The 23,573-nt window shown below is 45.1% G+C and overlaps 1 protein-coding gene across 10 annotated transcripts in view; it reads left to right on the forward strand.

The window, feature by feature from the left end:
- LOC129863595 (dynamin-1-like) overlaps positions 1-23,573 on the forward strand; it is a 108,960-nt gene that overhangs the window by 4,210 nt on the left and 81,177 nt on the right. For all 10 annotated transcript variants that reach the window (XR_008760980.1, XM_055935680.1, XM_055935687.1 and 7 more), the window contains exons 2-4: positions 11,328-11,401; positions 22,772-22,921; positions 23,467-23,573. The exon at positions 23,467-23,573 is cut by the window's right edge and continues 97 nt beyond it. Coding sequence is in view for 9 of the 10 variants with exons in the window: in XM_055935680.1 (XP_055791655.1) it covers positions 11,328-11,401; positions 22,772-22,921; positions 23,467-23,573 (331 nt within the window). In the remaining variant the exon portion in view is untranslated. The remainder of the gene's footprint in view (positions 1-11,327; positions 11,402-22,771; positions 22,922-23,466) is intronic.

The raw sequence follows: 23,573 nt of genomic DNA on the forward strand, positions 1-23,573 counted from the left end.
AAAGCGAAATAGCCAGACTCAGGCCACAGTTATCATGAAAGTGTGTAAATGCAGAGAGATGGATAGAGAGAGAAAGAGAGAGAGAGAGAGTGAGGGAGACGCAGTGTCTCAGGCCACAGAGTCTTATGAAAGTGTGTAAACGCTTTACTTAACATCTGTCATAAGAGGTACAAAATAACAATAATTACATGATATAGGATGTAATCAGTGATGAGAGTTGGTAACTGACTTTACACACGTATGACAACAATCTTAGCATTTTGCTGATTCCAAATCTGAGTTTCATATTGCATTGAGATATACTGTAGAGGCACATTTCCTATTTAGAATTCGTCATTCCTCAAAGTATTTCCTCGATGTGATGACTTGCAGGTAGATGTAAAATGACACGATTCATCAAACAGTTGTTATAACACCTGTGGCAAAGCAATTCACGTTTTGTCCTGAATATAAAGTGTTTCCCTTATGTTTGGGGCAAATCAAATACAACGCATTATTGAGTACTACTCCACATATTTTCAAGCATAGTGATGGCTGCATCATGTTATGAGTATGCTTGTAATCATTAAGGACTGGGGAGTTTCAGGATAAAAAAGAAACGGAATTGAGCTAAGCACAGGGAAAATCCTAGAGGAAAACCTGGTTCAGTCTGCTTTCGACCAGACACTGGGAGGTTAATTCACTTTTCAGCGGGACAATAACCTAAAACTATCATGACACAAAGTGAGACCCAGATGCTGACACAGGAGGCAGATGGTTGGAGTCTAACAATGTTTATTAATCCATAAAGAGTAGGCAAGAGAATGGTTGTGGACAGGCAAAAAGGTAAAAACCAGATCAGAGTCCAGGAGGTACAGAGTGGCAGACAGGCTCGTGGTCAAGGCAGGCAGAATGGTCAGGCAGGCGGGTACAAAGTCCAGAAACAGGCAAGGGTCAAAACTGGGAGGACTAGAAAAAGGAGAATGCAAAAAGCAGGAGAACAGGAAAACCGCTGGTTGACTTGGAAAACATACAAGACAAACTGGCACAGAGAGACAGGAAACACAGGGATAAATACACTGGGGAAAATAAGCGACACCTGGAGGGGGTGGAGACAATCACAGGGACAGGTGAAACAGACCAAGGTGTGACAAAAACACAAGGCCAAATCTACGTTGGAGTTACTTACCAAGAAGTCTGTGAAGTGGCCGAGTTACAGTTTTGACTTAAATCTGCTTGGAAATCTATGGCAAGACCTGAAAATGGTTTTCTACTCATGATCAACAACCAATTTGACAGAGAATCATTTTTAAAAGAATGGGCAAATTCTTCCCAATCCAGATGTGGGAAGCTCTTTTAGGCTTACCCAGAAAGACTCACAGTTGTAATCACTGCCAAAGGTGATTCTAACATGTATTGACTCAGGGGGTTGAATACTCAAGATACTGTATTATAGTGCTTTATTTTTCACATCTTTTCTTTTACAAATGTTTGAATTTCTCTTCCACTTTGACATTACGTAGTATTTTGCACACAATGCAAATAGTCCGGGTAGCCATTTGATTACCTGTTCAGGAGTCTTATGGCTTGACAAAAAAGACAACTCTATTTTAATCCCACATTGTAACAACAAAATGTGGAAAAAGTCAAGGGGTGTGAATACTTTCTCAAGGCACTGTAAATACTCCCCTAGATTTATGTCCATTGGTTGAAAGAAAGGAAACGTATTATTGCACGAGTGAGCCCATAGGTTCATCAGCAAGCGTGTTGGAATTGCCTTAGTGTGCTGAAGTGAATAGGTGAATGACATTCCACGCGCTTGCTAATAGTAAAGGAGGAGAGACGTGACGCTATGAGGTAACATTATGACACTACCCTATAAATACCTGCTATGCTGATGAGGTAACATTATGACACTACTCTATAAATACCTGCTATGCCGATGAGGTAACATTATGACACTACCCTATAAATACATGTTATGCCGATGAGGTAACATTATGACACTACCCTATAAATACCTGTTATGCCGATGAGGTAACATTATGACACTACCCTATAAATACCTGTTATACTGATGAGGTAACATTATAAACACTACCCTATAAATACCTGTTATACTGATGAGGTAACATTATAAACACTACCCTATAAATACCTGTTATGCTGATGAGGTAACATTATGACACTACCCTATAAATACCTGTTATGCCGATGAGGTAACATTATGACACTACCCTATAAATACCTGCTATGCCGATGAGGTAACATTATGACACTACCCTATAAATACCTGTTATACTGATGAGGTAACATTATGACACTACCCTATAAATACCTGCTATGCCGATGAGGTAACATTATGACACTACCCTATAAATACCTGTTATGCCGATGAGGTAACATTATGACACTACCCTATAAATACCTGTTATACTGATGAGGTAACATTATAAACACTACCCTATAAATACCTGTTATACTGATGAGGTAACATTATAAACACTACCCTATAAATACCTGTTATGCTGATGAGGTAACATTATGACACTACCCTATAAATACCTGTTATGCCGATGAGGTAACATTATGACACTACCCTATAAATACCTGCTATGCCGATGAGGTAACATTATGACACTACCCTATAAATACCTGTTATACTGATGAGGTAACATTATGACACTACCCTATAAATACCTGCTATGCTGATGAGGTAACATTATAAACACTACCCTATAAATACCTGCTATGCTGATGAGGTAACATTATAAACACTACCCTATAAATACCTGCTATGCCGATGAGGTAACATTATAAACACTACCCTATAAATACCTGTTATGCTGATGAGGTAACATTATGACACTACCCTATAAATACCTGCTATGCTGATGAGGTAACATTACAAACACTACTCTATAAATACCTGTTATGCTGATGAGGTAACATTACAAACACTACCCTATCTGCTATGCAAGGAGCGGGCCGGACCGGACGGTGAATGTGGAAATCTCGGATGATGTTGGGATCTAGAATGTCATCCACCGGAACCCAACACCGCTCCTCTGGACCGTACCCCTCCCAGTCCACCAGGTACTGGATCCGACCACCATGATGTCTGGAGTCCAGAATGATGCTTGTGACTGATCACCACATCAGCCACACTGACCCTCAACACGGGGGCCCCTCAGGGGTGCGTGCTTAGTCCCCTCCTGTACTTCCTGTTCACCCACAACTGCGTGGCAGCCCACGACTCCAACACCATCATTTAGTTTGCTGACGGCACAACGTGGTAGGCCTGATCACCGACGACGATGAGACAGCCTATAGAGAGGAGGCCCACAACCTCGCCCTCAATGTCAACAAGACAAAAAAGCTGATAGTGGACTACAGGAAACGGAGGGCCAAGCACGTCCCCATCCATGTTTACGGGGCTGTAGTGGAGTGGGTTGAGAGCTTCAAGTTCCTCGGTGTCCACATCACTAAGGACCTATCATGCTCCAAACACACCAACACAGTCATCAAGAGGGCATGACAATGCCTCTTCCCCCTCAGGGAAAAAAACTTTACCATGGGCCCTTAGATCCTCAAAAATTTCTACAGCTGCACCATTGAGAGCATCTTGACTGGTTACATCACTGCTTGGTATGGCAACTGCTTGGCATCCGATCGTAAGGCGCTACAAAGGGTATTGCGTATGATCCAGTACATCACTGGGGCTGAGCTCTCTGCCGTCCAGGACCTCTATACCAGGCGGTGTCAGAAGAAGGCCTGAAAATTTGTCAAAGACTCCAGCCACCCAAGTTATAGACTGCAACTGGTACCGGAGCATCAAGTCCCCCCCCCCCCCAATTATTAAAAAAATTAAAATATATATATATATGTATATATTTTTAAATGTAATACACTAGAATATAATACATTTGATGTGAGACACAAAATGGCCTACCAGTGTATTTCCTGGAAGCGACCGGGCCCCATATCCGTCAATCATCTAATGTTGGGCTCTGATTGGCATGCCGGAACCTTTGTTGTTTTCAGCCATTGGCTGATATCAGGGTAGTAGATGAGAGGTGTCGGAAATCTCTCTGTCCTTCCTCCTCCCCTCCTCTTCTCTACCCCCCTGCCCCTCTCTCTCTCCCTCTCACTCGCTCTCCATCCCTTCCCATGTTTAATTAGCACAACAACACTAGACCTTGACTGGGCAGGGACCTACACTAGCCCACAGACCCTGGCACAGAGACAGCCAGCTGGGGGACATGTGGCCCATACACAGGGTGGAGGTGGAAGTCGCAATTAGGGCACTGATCCAGGCCCATGTTTCCTTTTCTAGCCTTAATAATTAGAAACAGGACAGGTGGAGAAATCTGATCACAGACCAGTGTATAGGGGAGTTCCACCACCACTATTACTGGATGATTATATCCATTGGTGGTAATAGTCTACCTATATAAAGAATCCTATTGAAACCTAAGATAAAGATGGGAACAGACACCAGTTACAAACATCATGGTGCGATGCCTCCGACAGTTGCTATTGCAATGATTAGTTGAATTTGTCCCTGTTATTTTATATGTCCTTATCAGATGAACACGGGTTGGTTGCTGGCTGTTTGGTTTACAGAGCCTGTACTTTCCTCTGAGGCTGCTTTCAGGACCTAGGAGAGCTCTTCAGAGGAATACCACAGTACAGATGCAGGGTTTTTAATTTGAGCCAGTTTGCTACAGCAGGAAAAAAATCGTACAGCAACAGGAAATGCACATTATTATGTGGATTATAATTAATGGCCATTTTTGTAGGGATTTCAAGTCTGAAATGTAAAAGTGGAAATGACAAATTTCAGAAGCTTTTTTGAACCTCACACAAGTTTGAAAGTTCTCTTTTAACAGGGCGATCAAATTAAGATCCCACATCTGTACAGCAGACCCACAATAACAACTCAGTCAGGGAATACTGCCATAGACTATCAGTTCGACCTCTGTCACCTATGGGATTCAAGACCTTGCAACAAAACTTGTAAGTCTTTTAAGGTTAGGTTAAGATGAGCATGACTGAGCAAGTGATCTCTAGTCTTTGTCTTTTATAATCACCAGATAATAAATGACTGTATAATGGAAATAAGGTGAAGTATTGCTCTAGAAATATGAGCCTCGTCATCAGATTTCCAAATAAATTATTAATCGAAAGATATGAATATCTATTTCTCAGATCACCACCAATTTCTACTGATGCAGCTGTTCTAGGTCAAAGAAGTGCTTACTGCAGAGTGGATTGCACTGTTCTCTTCTGGAGAACCCAATTTGAGAACAGACCTTTATTAGAGTGCTGGTGCTTGCAGCATTTAGACTAGAATATGTAAAAAGGTATCTTCTGCTGCGTAGGCTTCCTCTCATTTGCTGACAAGGCAAAAAAATGAATCTCTACTGGTCCAATTGGAGAGACTATTATTGCAGGGCGGAATTACAGTATATGACATAATATGAAGAATGCAAAATGCAAGGGATTATCTGTATCCCCAACATAAGAAGGACAGTATAGGCTGTAGTATGGCCCGACTCTCTTTCTCTAATCCTATTTCTAGTCTGTGCGAAGGAAGATATACTGTAGATAGATAGCCCTTTACTGCCTGACTGACACGAATAGATAATGTACTACTCACTGCCTAGCACGGCTGGGAAGTGTAGTCTACTTTGGTGATTTATTGATGATCGTTGTTTTCCCTTTGAGATATTTATTACTGTATGTCACTTTATTTATAGTCTCATTTAATAGTTGTCTATGCTTTGTACACACTATTGTTTTTAGGATAACTGATAGAAGCAGTTGTATCATTATTTGTTGCTTATGAAATTATTCTGGCAAGAGAGGGTAAAATAAGCAAGAAAGTGGAAGATGGGGGGATAGAGACTAAGGAAAGAGTGAGAGGAAAGAAAGAGAGAGAGAGAGTGGAGCTGGGTTTGCTGCCTTTACACTGCTCAAAGGGATTACATTTAATCCGTGAGTCTACACACAGCTCACCAACAACCAGCACTCTCATTGGCTCCCGCCCTTACTTTAATCTGGGCGCACGCCATCGGCCAAGAACGAGCCATTTGATTGGCCCTTTCACTACAATGACTGTAATCTGGAGGTGTACATGGCGACACAACAAGCAATCTCAGCCACTAAGGCTGTGGCCTGGGGGATATTGAAATAGCCTTTTCTGGTTATTGTATTCATAGCGTGACTGTAATTGCTGCACACCATTGATGATGATTAGATTACAGCCTGTAGTCTGTACATTTGCATCTGAAGAGTGAAATGATGCATTGTTGGATAAGGGCCGTAAGTAAGCATTTCACTGTTAGTCTACACCTGTTGTTCACCAAGAATGTGACAAATACATTTTTTATTTATTTATTGGACCAGGCCAAATACATTATCATACCTGGCAGGAGATCCACTGGTGTTGTAGTTTAAAGCACTGCATGGCACTATCATCATTTTCACCCAGCTGGCTAAGTGTGTTGGAGCATGGTGGTAGCAACACTAAGGTTGTGGGTTCAAGTCCCACCAGGACCATGTGTTTTGAATATGTGTTGACTCTAGGTCAGTTTAGATAAATGTATGTCATGTTATTGTGAATCAATCAGAGTGACTGTGTAGGAGAAAACAATGGAGAGGAAATGATCGGACTGTTATTGGAGTAAAACTCATCGTGGTTCTGTTGTTATGCCTCACAAAGCCTCTGTCTAAGAAGCTGAATGTCAGACAATGACAACGCCCTCTCAGGGTTTCCACTAAGCAAGGCACAGTATATTCACGTGCATGTAGGCATGCTTTGGAGTGTGTGTGTGTGTGTGTGTGTGTGTGTGTGTGTGTGTGTGTGTGTGTGTGTGTGTGTGTGTGTGTGTGTGTGTGTGTGTGTGTGTGCAGTAAATGTGTGTGAGTCAATGATGCCTGGCAGGATGTCAGTGCTGGACAGGTCTATTGACCGTTTGTGTGTACAAGTGTGTGTACGTGTGTATTTATACACAGCAGAGACACAATATGATATTGAATATCTGTTTGTTTATACCGTTTCCTTATGGGTGGATATGTTTGTCTCCTCAGTGCCTTCATAGTCGATCTTGCTTTGGCAGTGGATAGCCGCTGGCTGATGCGTTTGTATGCTATCACCAGACAAGGGGAGGGGTTGAGTCTCCCAGTGGGATTAGACGGATGGTAGATGGGGGGACTGTCCATAATCACAGCTGCCCACACGTGACCGAGAAGGTGGGGGTGGAGGAGAGGTGCAGGCTGGGGTGGAGGAGAGGTGCAGGCTGGGGTGGAGGAGAGATACAGGCTGGGGTGGAGGAGAGGGGCAGGCTGGGGTGGAGGAGAGGGGCAGGCTGGGGTGGAGGGGAGGGGCAGGCTGGGGTGGAGGAGAGGTACAGGCTGGGGTGGAGGAGAGGAGAGGTGCAGGCGGGGGTGGAGGAGAGGTGCAGGCTGGGGTGGAGGAGAGGGGCAGGCTGGGGTGGAGGAGAGGGGCAGGCTGGGGTGGAGGGGAGGGGAGGGGCAGGCTGGGGTGGAGGAGAGGGGCAGGCTGGGGTGGAGGGGAGGGGCAGGCTGGGGTGGAGGAGAGGTGCAGGCTGGGGTGGAGGAGAGGTGCAGGCTGGGGTGGAGGAGAGATACAGGCTGGGGTGGAGGAGAGGGGCAGGCTGGGGTGGAGGAGAGGGGCAGGCTGGGGTGGAGGAGAGGTACAGGCTGGGGTTGAGGAGAGGGGCAGGCTGGGGTGGAGGAGAGGGGCGGGCTGGGGTGGAGGAGAATGACAGGCTGAGGTGGAGGAGAGGGGCAGGCTGGGTGGAGGAGAGGGGCAGGCTGGGGTGGAGGAGAGGTGCAGGCTGGGGTGGAGGAGAGGTGCAGGCTGGAGTGAAGGAGAGGTGCAGGCTGGGGTGTAGGAGAGATACAGGCTGGGGTGGAGGAGAGGGGCAGAATGGGGTGGAGGGGAGGGGCAGGCTGGGGTGGAGGAGAGGGGCAGGCTGGGGTGGAGGAGAGGTGCAGGCTGGGGTGGAGGAGAGGGGCAGGCTGGGGTGGAGGAGAGGGGCAGGCTGGGGTGGAGGAGAAGGACAGGCTGGGGTGGAGGAGAGGGGCAGGCTGGGGTGGAGGAGAGGGGCAGGCTGGGGTGGAGGAGAGGGGCAGGCTGGGGTGGAGGAGAGGGGCAGGCTGGGGTGGAGGAGAGGGGCAGGCTGGGGTGGAGGAGAGGGGCAGGCTGGGGTCAGGGGCAGGCTGGGGTTGTTCACCTACTCCTTCACTCTGTTTTCCCCTGCAATCACATATAACACGCTATTGTCAGCATTGCTACATGATGGTTTGTGCATGTGTGTGTCCATCCGTGTTTGCTCATTTGTGTGACTGAGCCCATTCAGCAAGTATGTAGCATATGTATGAATGTGTGCACGTGTGCGCGTGTGTGGGGTGGATACCCCAGGAACCATGCCTTGCCTTGAGCCATCCCCCCAGCCAAAGCAGCGTTTGGGATGAAGATGGATTGGTGTGGTGTGTGTGACAGGGTCTGGTTTGTTGGTGCCGGCTCCACCCATCTGGATAATCCAAATGGTGGTGTTTTTGGGGAAGGCGGAGTGGAGAACGGGGAGAGGAGGGGACCTGCAGTTTGGGCCATCTGTCCCCTACACGATGTTACTAGAGGAGAGGAAGGTGCAGAGAAAGCCAGGTTTACACCCCAACCAGAGAGAGACCTTAGACAGGAAATTGATTTGACACAGTAGGAAATGGAGCTGTTGTAGACGAGACTGTGCTGCCAATGCTTTCTATGTTTTTCTATGTTCAGATAGTGATCTGAAATGGATAATATCAGTCAATTATTGTAATGACGTAGGTTAGATGTGTGTGTGTGTTAGGCATGTGTGTGTTTATGTGTACACGTGTGTGTTTATAAGTGTGCATGCTTGTGTGTGTGTACATGCGTGCGTGTGTACATGCGTGCATGCGTGTGTTTATGTGTACACGTGTGTGTTTATAAGTGTGCATGCTTGTGTGTGTGTGTGTACATGCGTGCATACGTGTGTTTATGTGTGCGCACAAGTTTGTGCGTGTTTGCCTTGGAGAATGGCTGGATCATATTTGTTCATAAACACTTATAGAATCATTTGTTGCGAGACTGCAGTTCAATTAGTATAATCTCTTCCTCGCCAGTCAAATGGGTCTTCACTAACTGCTAGCACTGTGCCTCTGGTTATAGTAATATCCGCAATTGTAGTCACATTATCTGGCTAGCCGGGCTACTATTCTTAGTTGGCCAATCATAATTCATAACTGAATATATTCTCATAAACTGCTGTCCATTCAGTAACCCACTGAGCATACTTAACTAATATCATCGTCGGTCAATATTCAGCCATGGTCGCTATTGACCCGCAAGCACCGTAAAGTGAATATCTATGGTGGTGATGCAATGAAGAGATCAGGCACTACTACAGATCAAATGTTATTGGTCACATACACATATTTAGCAGATGGTATTGCTGGTGCAGCGAAAAGCACCGTAGTAGCCTACATGCTCTTGGTTTACAGGACCCTATGAGATTCTATCTGGGTGCATGTCCCTTCTAGACCCCGGTTGTTGAGCCGCAGGTGGAAGTGAATTAGCTACGACTAATGTCAGGTCAGCAGGCTATGTAACAGCATATATACAAACAATGTCACCATGGCTGCTACTGCTGTTACGGCAGTGTCGGCAGAATTCTTCAGAAGAAAACAACTACGCATGCACGTAGTGTGTTCTCACACACACACACACACACACACACACACACACACACACACACACACACACACACACACACACACACACACACACACACACACACACACACACACACACACACACACACACACACACACACACACACACACACACACACACACACACACACACACACACACACACACACACACACACACACACACACACACACACACAGCCACTTTAGGACCATGTTGTGTACCATACCATCTGCATGTTACCAGTCTCACAGATAGCTGGAGGCAGGTGAAGACACTCATATCCCTCTCTTGCTCTCTCACTCTCTCTCTCGCTCTTTCTCTCTCTCCCTCTCTCTCTCTTTTTCTGAGGTAGTTGAAGAGACACATATCTCTCTCTTACTCTCTCTCTCTTTTTCTGAGCCAGAGCTGCAAATTAAAAGAAAGACAAAACAGTTGAAAACATTGATAAAAGCTTCAGAGGGAGTCTATAGAGTCTGCAATGCTAGTGTATGGAGAATGTCTTCTGAGAGCCTTTCAGTCTTTTTTAAAGAGCTTACATTGAGTGTGTCATGGAGAACAGAAATAGACGACAGAAGAAAAAAAAGAGGAAATGTTTCTTCTCTCTTACCACTCCATGCCATGGAGAATTAATGGATAATTCATGGAGATTTCATGGAGAATTCATGGAGAATTCATCGTTTTATGGGGGATATTTGTCCCAATAAGATTTTGTCTATGAGATTAGTGTTGCTCTTCAGCAAACACCGTGCAGAATGTAGAGTCCTGTTCTCGGCTTGCAGAAGCACCACTGTCACATGATACGGGTGGGCTCTCAGGCTATTAACTTTAGCTGCCCCTTGTTTGAACAAAGCCTGCAATTATGGTGCTGATTATCCAGTGATTTATCCATTAAAGGCCCAGGCCTGACTGGCAAGGCTCTGATTCCATTCATTGCCACCTGACAATGGAGCTGAGGAAAGAGAGTGCTCCTCAGCTGTGCTAGAGCTACAGTACATCTCTCTCTCTCCCTGCGCCTTCTTTCTCTCTCTCCCTTTCTCTTGCTCGCTCTCATCCTCTCTGCACCCTCTCTCTCTCTCTGTTTTTTCTGTTATTTACTCTGCTCTACCTTCCTCACCCTCTCAATAATTTTCTCCCTCTCTGCAATCTTCTGTTTCTCTCTCTTCCTCCAACCCTTTCTCTTTCTCCCTCTCATCTCTCTCTCTCTCCGCTCTCTCCGCTCTCTCCGCTCTCTCTCTCTCTCTCTCTCTCTCCACTCTCTCTCTCTCTCTGCTCTCTCTTTCTCTCTCTCTCTCTCTCTCTCTCTCTCCGCTCTCTCCGCTCTCTCCGCTCTCTCCGCTCTCTCTCTCTCTCTCTCTCTCTCTCTCTCTCTCTCTCTCTCTCTCTCTCTCTCCACTCTCTCTCTCTCTGCTCTCTCTTTCTCTCTCTCTCTCTCTCCCTCTCTCTCTCTCTCTCTCTCTCTCTCAGTCCCACTTTCTATGAGGTCAAAATGTATTTGACATGATCAGCACTCCTTCTCTGAGATGCTTAATGAATATGGTGTTTCCGTTTCTTTTCTCACTTCTCTCTCCCATGTGTTACAGAGATTTTCTTCCCCGTGGCTCTGGCATTGTCACCCGCCGTCCCTTGGTCCTCCAGCTGATCAACTGTCCCACAGGTAAACTCTTCCCCATCCCTCCCTTCCACCTGCCTCCTCTCCAGAGTAGTGGTGTAGTGCATTTTGTTTTAGGTGAGGGATAGCGATTGTTTTTGTATATGACATCATAATTTTCTCAGTCAAAGTTTGTACCGTAAAATATAGCCAAATGAATAGCCTATCATTATTGAATATGCATAAAATGTATCCTCCAATTGCATCGTCTGCCATCATCACTCTCAATTGTGAATGATAATTATTCACGTTTTACCGGTGAAACGTCCAAACTGCATCTCCATGCCAATCATTTGATTGATCTCAATCAGTTTCATGGTAATATGCATTTATATATTCTTGAATGGCTGTTTTGAGAGAGTGTTAGAGCAGATGGTGTTAAACCACTATTAGCCTTTCTTGTGTTTCGTTTCATTCAAAGCGTATGTCCTGCCTAGTGGTTCTGTTGGTATTTGGTGCATTTTTTTTTTACGATTCAGCTTCAGCGAACCATCCTAAAATCTCATTCCAAATGAGGTGTTGTTGGTGTAACAGTAGTGTCGGAGGACTACTATGTTATGGAAAATGCAAATGAATCATTATGTGATCTTGCAAGACAATGATTCAGCTTCTAACTTTACTAAACGAGCGCCATTGTGAAAAGTGATAATCTTCTATTTGTAGTAGTAATAATATTATGTGATGAGTTTGACTATTAGCCGTAGGCAACAGATCTTGATGACATGCCATTTCAAGCGATTAGAGCGTCCTTCGTGGTGCTGAAAGGACAGCACCAGGATCGTGCAATGATATTAAAGAAGTTGAACCAACTTGTGGTGCTGAAGGAAAGGTGAAGGACAGCTCTGTGTATTTGTTATAAAACAGCCATATACTCAAGCTTTTGGTGTGGTGTATTCATGTAGCTCAAAAACCTATAACCTAAATGCATTATTACCTCCATCTTTGCCCAATTCACATTTCCAATTGCTCACCCTGTCATACCAGGCTAGAACGGGCCCTGCGTCTCAACCAATAGCCAATGTAGGCTAAATATCCCAAACAGGGCTACAGCAACTTCCAGAGGGTCAGGCTCTTTGGGCTTTGCAGTGGCCACTCTGGTTTGGGTGTCTTTGGGAGAATAGTTTCGCTGTAACCAAGTGATCACATATATTCTGGGTTCCACTGTGTTAGAGTAGAGAGGAGTTTTATGAACATTAATGCAGACACACAGGGAATTTGTATTTTTTTCAATTTTCTGACTGGCCAAAGTGGTCAAGCCTCCGACGGGCCTCCACTGTGCACACGTAACCTGTATAGTTCTTCATCATTCTCGCCACCGCCAGAGAGAAGACAGGGAAGAAACCACCATTTACCTACAGTGCCTTCAGAAAGTATTCACACCCCTTGAATTTTTCTAAATGTTGTTGTGCTACAGCCTGAATTTAAAATGGATTAAATTGAGATTTGGTGTCACTGTCCTACACACAATACCCCATTGTCACGCCCTGGCCTTAGTATTCTTTGTTTTCTTTATTATTTTAGTTAGGTCAGGGTGTGACATGGGGGAATGTTTTGTGTTTTGTCGGTTTTGGGTGGTTATATGGTAAAGGGGGTGTTGGGTGTAGTGTATGGGTTTGTGTTGAGTGAATGTGTCTATCTGTGCCTATGTTGGGTGTAGTTGTCTAGGAAAGTCTATGGTTGCCTGAATGGGTTCCCAATTAGAGACAGCTGATTTCTGTTGTCTCTGATTGGGAGCCATATTTAAGGTAGCCATAGGCTTTAGTTTGTTGTGGGTAATTGTCTATGTTATACGTTTGTAGCCTGTATGTGCACTACGTTCATAGCTTCATGGTCGTTTGTTTGTTTTGTTGGTTTTGTAAGAGTATTTTGTTTCGTTTTTGCCTTCTTCAAAATAAAAAGAAGATGGCTTATTTTCCAAATGCTGCGTTTTGGTCCGTCTCTCACCCACACGATCGTGACAGAATTACCCACCAATGCAGGACCAAGCGGCATGTAAAGCGGCAACAGGACCCACCTACACAGGATTCTTGGACATGGGAGGAGATACTGGATGGTAAGGGACCTTGGGCACAACCGGGAGAATATCGCCTCCCTCGTGAAGAGCTGGAGGCAGCGAAAGCCGAGAGGAGGCGATATGAGGAGGCAGCACGGAAGCAAGGCTGGAAACCTGTGAGTAATACCCAAAAATGTCTTGGGGAGGGGCTCATGGGGAGTGTGGCGAGTCCAGATGGGAGATCTGCGTCAACTTCCCGTGCTACCCGTGAGGACTCTAAGAGGGAACCTGAGCCAGTCGGGCTGATATTGGAGGTGAGCAATGGGAATGATACAGAGACTGTTAAGGATTTATTGGGGAGGTTGGAAGAGAGTGAAATGAGGGAGCTGCTGTGTTGGTGCGTGAGGCACAAGATCCACCCGACAGAGCGTGTGCGGGAGGTGATGTTACCTGAGTCAGCTCTCCATGCTAGTCCTGATGTGCGTGCTAACCGTCTGGGAATGACAGTCCCACGAACCAGGCCTCCTGTACGCCTCCCTAGTCCTGCACCTCCTGTATCAGCCCCACGTACTAACTCTCCTGTGACAGTCCCTAGCCCAGTACCACCAGTGCCTCCTCCACGCACTAGCCCTATTGTGCGTGTCTCCAGCCCTTTACCACCAGTGCCTAAATCACGCACCAAGCCTCCTGTGTGTCCCCAGAGTCCTGTGCGTCCTGTTGCTGCTCCCCGCACTAGCCCTGAGATGCGTGTCCCCAGTCCGGTACCACCAGTTCCGGCACCACGCACTGGGCCTAATGTGCACTCCCAGGGTCCAGTATGCCCTGTTCCTTATCCCCGCACTAGCCCTGAGATGCGTGTCCCCAGCCCGGTACCACCAGTTCCGGCACCACGCACCAGGCCTACAGTGCGCCTCAGCCGGCCAGAGTCTGCCGTCTGCACAGCGATGCCTGAACTGCCCGTCTGCCAAGCACCATCTGAGCCATCCGTCTACCCAGCACCATCTGAGCCATCCGTCTACCCAGCGCCATCTGAGCCATCCGTCTACCCAGCGCCATCTGAGCCATCCGTCTACCCAGCGCCATCTGAGCCATCCGTCTACCCAGCGCCATTAGAGCCGCCCGTCTGCCCCGAGCCATTAGAGCCGCCCGTCTGTCCCGAGCCGTCAGAGCCGTTCGTCAGTCAGGAGCCGCTAGAGCCATTCGTCAGACAGGATCTGCCAGAGCCGCCAACCAGACAGGATCTGCCAGAGCCGCCAACTAGACAGGATCTGCCAGAGCCGCCAGCCAGCCATGAGCAGCCAGATCCGTCAGCCAGCCATGAGCAGCCAGATCCGTCAGCCAGCCATGAGCAGCCAGATCCGTCAGCCAGCCATGAGCAGCCAAATCCGTCAGCCAGCCATGAGCAGCCAGATCCGTCAGCCAGCCATGAGCAGCCAGATCCGTCAGCCAGCCATGAGCAGCCAGATCCGTCAGCCAGCCATGAGCAGCCAGATCCGTCAGCCAGCCATGAGCAGCCAGATCCGTCAGCCAGCCATGAGCAGCCAGATCCGTCAGCCAGCCATGGGCCGTCCCTCAGTCCGGAGCTGCCGTCCCTCAGTCCGGAGCTGCCGTCCCTCAGTCCGGAGCTGCCGTCCCTCAGTCCGGAGCTACCGTCCCTCAGTCCGGAGCTGCCGTCCCTCAGTCCGGAGCTGCCGTCCCTCAGTCCGGAGCTGCCGTCCCTCAGTCCGGAGCTGCCGTCCCTCAGTCCGGAGCTGCCCCTTATCCTGGTGCTGCCCCTTATCCTGGTGCTGCCCCTTATCCTGGTGCTGCCCCTTATCCTGGTACTGCCCCTTAGTCCGGAGCTGCCCCTTAGTCCGGAGCTGCCCCTTAGTCCGGAGCTGCCCCTTAGTCCGGAGCTGCCCCTTAGTCCGGAGCTGCCCCTTAGTCCGGAGCTGCCCCTTAGTCCGGAGCTGCCCCTTAGTCCGGAGCTGCCCCTTAATTCAGTGGGGTTAATGTGGAGGGGGGCCATTTGGAGGAAGCTACGGAGGCGGTTAGTGACTGTGGTGGGGTGGGGACCACGACCAGTGCCGGAGCCGCCACCGTGGAAGGAAACCCACCCAGACCCTCCCCAAGACTGTGTGCTGGTGCGCCCGGAGTTTGCACCTTAAGGGGGGGATTATGTCACGCCCTGGCCTTAGTACTCTTTGTTTTCTTTATTATTTTAGTTAGGTCAGGGTGTGACATGGGGGAATGTTTTGTGTTTTGTCGGTTTTGGGTGGTTATATGGTAAAGGGGGTGTTGGGTGTAGTGTATGGGTTTGTGTTGAGTGAATGTGTCTATCTGTGTCTATGTTGGGTGTAGTTGTCTAGGAAAGTCTATGGTTGCCTGAATGGGTTCCCAATTAGAGACAGCTGATTTCTGTTGTCTCTGATTGGGAGCCATATTTAAGGTAGCCATAGGCTTTAGTTTGTTGTGGGTAATTGTCTATGTTATACGTTTGTAGCCTGTATGTGCACTACGTTCATAGCTTCACGGTCGTTTGTTTGTTTTGTTAGTTTTGTAAGAGTGTTTTGTTTCGTTTTTGCCTTCTTCAAAATAAAAAGAAGATGGCTTATTTTCCAAATGCTGCGTTTTGGTCCGTCTCTCACCCACACGATCGTGACACCCATAATGTCTACGTGGGAAAATGTTTCTAGACATTTTTACAAATGTATAACAAATTAGAAGCTGAAATGTCTTGATTCAATAAGTATTCAACCCCTTTGTTATGGCAAGCCTAAATAAGTTCAGGAGTAACAATTTGCATAACAAGTCACATAATAAGTTGTATGGACTCACTCTGTGTGTAATAATAGTGTTTAACATGATTTTTGAATGACTACCTCACCTCTGTACCCAACACATACAATTATCTTTATGGTCCCTTAGTCGAGCAGATCATTTCAAACACAAAGACCAGGGAGGTTTTCCAATGCCTCGCAAAGAAGGGCACCTATTGGTACATGGGTCAAAAAAAAAAAAAAACTGAGATTGAATATCCCTTTGAACATGGTGACGTTATTAATTACACTTTGGTGGGTGTATCAAAACACCCAGTCACTACAAAGATACAGGTGTCCTTCCTAACTCAGTTGTCATAGACGAAGGAAACCGCTCAGGGATTTCACCACGAGGCCAATGGTGACTTTAAAACAGTTACAGAGTTTAATGGCTGTGATAGGAGAAAACTGGGGATGGATTGTAGTTGTAGTTACTCCACAATACTAACCTAAATGACAGAGTGAAAAGAAGGAAGCCTGTACAGAATAGAAATATTCCGAAACACATCCTGTTTGCAATAAGGCACTAAAGTAATACTGACAAAAATGTGGGAAAGATATACATTTTTTGATGTGAATACAAAGTGTAATGTTTGGTGAAAATCCAACAAAACACATCACTTAGTACCATTCTTCATATTTTAGTGGTGGCTGCATCATGTTATGAGTATGCTTTTCATTGACAAGGAATGGGGAGTTTTCTGGGATAAAAATAAACAGAATAGAGCTAAGCAAAGATAAAATCCTTGTAACCCTGGTTCGGTCTGCTTTCCAAACACTGGGAGACAAATTCACCTTTCAGCAGGACAATAACCTAAAACCCAAGGCCAAATATACAATGTAGTTGCTTACCAAGACGACATTGAATGTTCCTGAGTGGCCTAGTTACAGTTTTGACTTAAATCAGCTTGAAATTCTATAGCAAGACGAGAAGATGGCTGTCTAGCAATGATCAACAACCAACTTGACAGAGCTTATAGAATTGAAAAAGAATCATGTGCAAATATTGTACAATCCAAGTGTGCCAGGCTCTTAGAGACTTACCCAGAAAGAATCACAGCTGTAATTGCTGACAAAGTTGATTCTAACATGTATTGACTCAGGGGTGTGAATACTTATCTCTCTATTTAATTTTCTATAAATTTGCTAAAATTAAAAAAATCATACTTTCACTTTGTCATTATGTTGTATTTAATTATTATTTTTAAATCAATTTTGAATTCAGGCTGTAACACAACAAAATGTGGAATAAGTCAAGGGGTATGAATAACTCTAGGCCGCCATACATATTTATTTGGTTTGTCATTCTATTGTTTTTCATGGAATTTTTTGTGGTAATTAAAAATCATTTATTTAGAATTTATCCAAATACATTTTCAAGGAATAGTTTTACCAGCCCCGTCTATTCTCAAATGTAAAAATGTGAAGGAGTGCTGTGGCAGCACCACACCAGTGTTCCTGAGGTCCAGGCTGCCTGCCATCCAGGACCTCTATACCAGGCGGTGTCAGAGGAAGGCCCTAAAAATTGTCAAAGACACCAGCCATCCCAGTCATAGACTGTTCTCTCTACTACAGCATGGCAAGCGGTACGGGAGTGCCAAGTCTAGGACAAAAAGGCTTCTCAACAGTTTTTACCCCCAAGCCATAAGACTCCTGAACAGGTAATCAAGTGGCTACCCGGACTATTTGCATTGTGTGCCCCCGCCCCACCCCCTCTTTTACGCTGCTGCTACTTTCTGTTTATCATATATGCATAGTCACTTTAACTATACATTCATGTACATACTACCTCAATTGGGCCGACCAACCAGTGCTCCTGCATATTGGCTAACCGGGCTATCTGCATTGTGTCCCGCCACCCGCCACTCGCCAACCCCTCTTGTACGCTACTGCTACTCTCTGTTCATCATATATGCATAGTCACTTTAACCATATCTACATGTACATACTACCTCAATCAGCCTGACTAACCGGTGTCTGTATGTAGCCTCACTACTTTTATAGCCTTGCTACTGTATATAGCCTGTCTTTTTACTGTTGTTTTATTTCTTTACTTACCTATTGTTCACCTAATACCTTTTTTGCACTATTGGTTAGAGCCTGTAAGTAAGCATTTCACTGTAAGGTCTACACCTGTTGTATTCGGCGCATGTGACAAATAAACTTTGATTTGATTTCATGACAGTGGCTTGGTAGTGTTGTTATGGTAACTTCATAAGGCAGAGTAGGCTTTCAATAACAGGCACAATGCAAAATATTATATATATATATATATATATATATATATATATATATATATACACTGCTCAAAAAAATATAGGGAACACTTAAACAACACAATGTAACTCCAAGTCAATCACACTTCTGTGAAATCAAACTGTCCACTTAGGAAGCAACACTGATTGACAATAAATTTCACATGCTGTTGTGCAAATGGAATAGACAAAAGGTGGAAATTATGGGCAATTAGCAAGACACCCCCAAAAAAGGAGTGATTCTGCAGGTGGTGACCACAGACCACTTCTCTTCCTATGCTTCCTGGCTGATGTTTTTGGTCACTTTTGAATGCTGGTGGTGCTCTCACTCTAGTGACTGCCAATAGGTACCGAGATGAGATCCTCAGACCCCTTGTGAGACCATATGCTGACACATGCACATTTGTGGCCTGCTGGAGGTCATTTTGCAGGGCGCTGGCAGTGCACCTCCTTGCACAAAGGCGGAGGTAGTGGTCCTGCTGCTGGGTTGTTGCCCTCCTACGGCCTCCTCCACGTCTCCTGATGTACTGGCCTGTCTCCTGGTAGCGCCTCCATGCTCTGGAAACTACGCTGACAGACACAGCAAACCTTTTTGCCACAGCTCGCATTGATGTGCCATCCTGGATGAACTGCACTACCTAAGCCACTTGTGTGGGTTGTAGACTCCGTCTCATGCTACCACTAGAGTGAGAGCACCGCCAGCATTCAAAAGTGACCAAAAACATCAGCCAGGAAGCATAGGAACTGAGAAGTGGTCTGTCACCACCTGCAGAATCACTCCTTTTTTGGGGGTGTCTTGCTAATTGCCCATAATTTTCACCTTTTGTCTATTCCATTTGCACAACAGCATGTGAAATTTATTGTCAATCTGTGTTGCTTCCTAAGTGGACAGTTTGATTTCACAGAAATGTGATTGACTTGGAGTTACATTGTGTTGTTTAAGTGTTCCCTTTATTTTTTTTGAGCAGTGTATATACACTACCGTTCAAAAGATTGGGTTTACTTAGAAATGTCCTTGTTTTTGAAAGAAAAGCAATTAAAATAGCATCAAATTGATCAGAAATACAGTGTAGACATTGTTAATGTTGTAAAGGACTATTGTAGCTGGAAATTGCAGATTTTTTATGGATTATCTACATAGGAGTACAGAGGCCCATTATCAGCGACCATCACTCCTGTGTTCCAATGGCACGTTGTGTTAGCTAATCCAAGTTTATCATTTTAAAAGGCTAATTGATCATTAGAAAACCCTTTTGCAATTATGTTAGAACAGCTGAAAACTGTTGTCCTGATTAAACAAGCAATAAAACTGGCCTTCTTTAGACTAGTTGAGGATCTGGAGCATCAGCATTTGCGGGTTCGATTACAGGCTCAAAATGGCCAGAAACAAAGCCTTTCTTCTGAAACTCATCAGTCTATTCTTGTTCTGAGAAATGAAGGCTATTCCATGTGAGAAATTGCCAAGAAACTGAAGATCTCATACAACGCTGTGTACTACTCCCTTCACAGAACAGTGCAAACTGGCTCTAAGCAGAATTGAAAGAGGAGTTGGAGTCCCAGGTGCACAACTGAGCAAGAGGACAAGTACATTACCATGTCTAGTTTGAGAAACTAGCAGCTTCATTAAATAGTAACCGCAAAACACCAGTCTCAACGTCAACAGGGAAGAGGCAACTCCGGGATGCTGGCCTTCTAGGCAGAGATCCTCTGTCCAGTGTCTGTGTTCTTTTGCCCATCTTAATCTTTTATTTTTGTTGGCCAGTCTGAGATATGGCTTTTCTTTGCAACTCTGCCTAGAAAGCCAGCAATGGTGACAGTGAGTCTAACTGGGGTCTGACACATAAGGAAAGAAACTTTACTGGTAAAAATACTTTACAATGTAAACAAATTAAAAACATTAAAATCAAATGAAAGACACAAATGTAAACAATAAAAAAAGTTAAATAAATAAATAATAATGATGTGTGGGTGTGTGTAGTGTGTGCATCTATGAATTATACATACAGTGCATTCAGAAAGAATTCAGACCTCTTCACTTTTTTCACATTTTGTTACATTACAGCCTTATTCTAAAATGTATAAAATTGTCATTTTTTTCTCATCAATCTACACACAATAAAGCAAAAACAGGTTTATCAAAATTTTATTTATCAAAATTTTAAATATCATGTTTACATAAGTATTCAGATCCTATATTCAGTACTTTGTTGAAGCACCTTTGGCAGCGATTACAGCCTCAACTCTTCTTGGGTTTGACGCTACAAGTTTGGCACACCTGTATTTGGGGAGTTTCTTCCATTCGTCTCTGCAGATCTTCTCAAGCTCTGTCAGGTTGGATGGGGAGCGTTGCTGCAAAGTTATTTTCAGGTCTTTCCAGAGATGTTAGATCGGGTTTAAGTCCAGCTCTGGCTTGGCCACTCAAGGACATTCAGAGACATGTCCCGAAGCCACTCCTGCGTTGTCTTGGCTATGTGCTTAGAGTCGTTGTCCTGTTGGAAGGTGAACCTTCGTCCCAGTCTGAGGTCCTGAGCGCTCTGGAGCAGGTTTTCATCAAGGACTTCTCTGTACTTTGCCAAAGAGTTTTGCCTTGGTTTCATCAGACCAGAGAATCTTGTTTCTCATGGTCTGAAAGTCTTTAGGTGCCTTTTGGCAAACTCCAAGCGGGCTGTCATGTGCCTTTTGCTGAGGAGTGGCTTCCGTCTTGCCACTCTATCATAAAGGCCTGATTGGTGGGAGTGCTGCAGAGATTGTTGTCCTTCTGGAAGTATCTCCCATGTCCTCAGAGGAACTCTGCAGCTCTGTCAGATTGACCATCGGGTTCTTGGTTACCTCCCTGACCAAAGCCCTTCTAGGAAGAGTCTATGATGGAGGCCAATGTGTTCTTGGGGACCTTCAATGCTGCAGACATTTTTTGGTATCCATCCCCAGATCTGTGCCTCGACACAATCCTGTCTCAGATCTTTACAGACAATTCCTTCGACCATGGCTTGGTTTTTGCTCTGACATCCACTGTCAACTGTGGGACCTTATATAGACAGGTGTGTCCCTTTCCAAATCATGTCCAATCAATTGAATGTACCACAGGTTGACACCAATCAAGTTGTAGAAACATCTCAAGGATGATCAATGGAAACAGAATGCACCTGATCTCAATTTCGAGTCTCATAGCAAAGGGTCTGAATACTTATGTAAATAAGTAAATCAATCAAATTCAATCAAATGTATTTATAAAGCCCTTCCTACATCAGCTGATGTCTCAAAGTGCTGTACAGAAACCCAGCCTAAAACACCAAACAGCAAGCAATGCAGGTGTAGAAGCACATGTATAAGTATAAGAATAAGTATTTGCAAACATTTCAAAAAAACTGTTTTCGGTTTGTCATTATGGGGTATTGTGTGTAGATTGATGAGGAAAAAACAATATTTAATACATTTTTTAATAAGGCTGTAATGTAACAAAATGTGGGAAAAGTCAAGAGGTCTGAATACTTTCTGAATGCACTGTACATGTCCTTACATACACTGTGTAGTGTGTGTGTTAGAGTGTGTGTGTGTGCATCTATCAATTGCACATACATGTCCGTACATACACACAAACATTTGGTCACATGGGGGAGAGGTGTTGTGCTGTGAGGTGTTGCTTTATTCGTTTTTTGAAACCCAGTTTGCAGATGTATTGCATTTACTGTATATTACAACATTTCAATATATATTTTAAGGTTCATGAAGACCAAACTGTCCTAGAGGAAAACCTGGTTCAGTCCTTAATGCTCAAGTAATGTATAGCCTACCCAAAGTCATTGGAGAGGTAGATTCAAAATAATCCCTTTGCAAAATAAATAAACAAAACACCAATCTCATCAACTGTCAAGACCAAACATGGTTACCTGAGATCCTGTTAGCAGCGGTGTTTACATATAAGGCCTTATTCATATCCTGTATTACCAATTGGACAAAATGGGCTTCTAAGTATTTTGGATCATTACAAGGTCTGTGTCCGTCTCACAGTTTCATCAATAGTGCCATCTAGTGTTGCTACATCATCTTTCAAACTGTGAGTGATGAAAAGTCAAGATATGACAGAACGACTGTCCTCATTTCCATTCAAACTGTGAGTGATGAAAAGTCAAGATATGACAGAACGACTGTCCTCATTTCCATTCAAACTGTGAGTGATGAAAAGTCAAGATATGACAGAACGACTGTCCACATTTCCATTTAAACTGCCAAAAATGGTGTCCTGTTTTTGTCATTGTTCTTGAATGATTTTGTTATCCTCACTCCTCCTTTCCTTTCCTCTCCTCTTCTCTGTCCCCCTCTCCTTCTGCAGAATATGCTGAGTTCCTTCACTGTAAGGGGAAGAAGTTCACAGACTTCGATGAGGTTCGTGGGGAGATCGAGGCGGAGACGGATCGCATCACTGGGCAGAATAAGGGAATCTCACCTGTGCCAATAAATCTCAGGGTCTACTCCCCACATGGTGAGGACACAGATCCTGCATCTTGGCACATGGGCAACTTGGCAGAACTACCATGGCGACACTCATAATACTTTGATTGTAGGAAAGAGTAGTTTAACTTTAGAAAGTGGAATACAAGTATCTTAATTCTATACACAGAATTTGGTGAATCAAGTTTCCCTATTCCCTATTGGTCACAACTGGCAACCAAGTTTGATTGTATGGTATAGCCAGGGCCCAAAGTTGGTTGTTGTATAGTGAGTCTCAATCAGGTACTATTAATTATATTATATAGTATTTTATTTTCAAGGTTAGTATCATTCATCGGATCTGATATCATATTTACAAATCTCTCTCTGTCTCCACCTCTCTACCCACTCCTCTCTCCTCCCTCTCTTCTCTCCACACTCTCTTCCCCTTTCCCCTCTACCCTCCCCTTCTATCCCCTCTGCCTTTCACATCGCTCTCCTCTCTGTCCTCCCCTCTCTCCCCTCTCTCCCTTTACCCCTCTCTCCCCTCTCTCCCTTTACCCCTCTCTCCCCTTCTCTCTCCCCTCTCTCCTCTAGTCCTGAATCTGACTCTGGTGGACTTGCCAGGGATGACCAAGGTCCCAGTAGGGGACCAGCCTGTGGACATTGAGCAGCAGATCAGAGACATGTTGTATCAGTTTGTG

Source organism: Salvelinus fontinalis, chromosome 10 (assembly GCF_029448725.1).
Source record: "Salvelinus fontinalis isolate EN_2023a chromosome 10, ASM2944872v1, whole genome shotgun sequence".
Lineage (NCBI taxonomy): Eukaryota > Metazoa > Chordata > Actinopteri > Salmoniformes > Salmonidae > Salvelinus > Salvelinus fontinalis.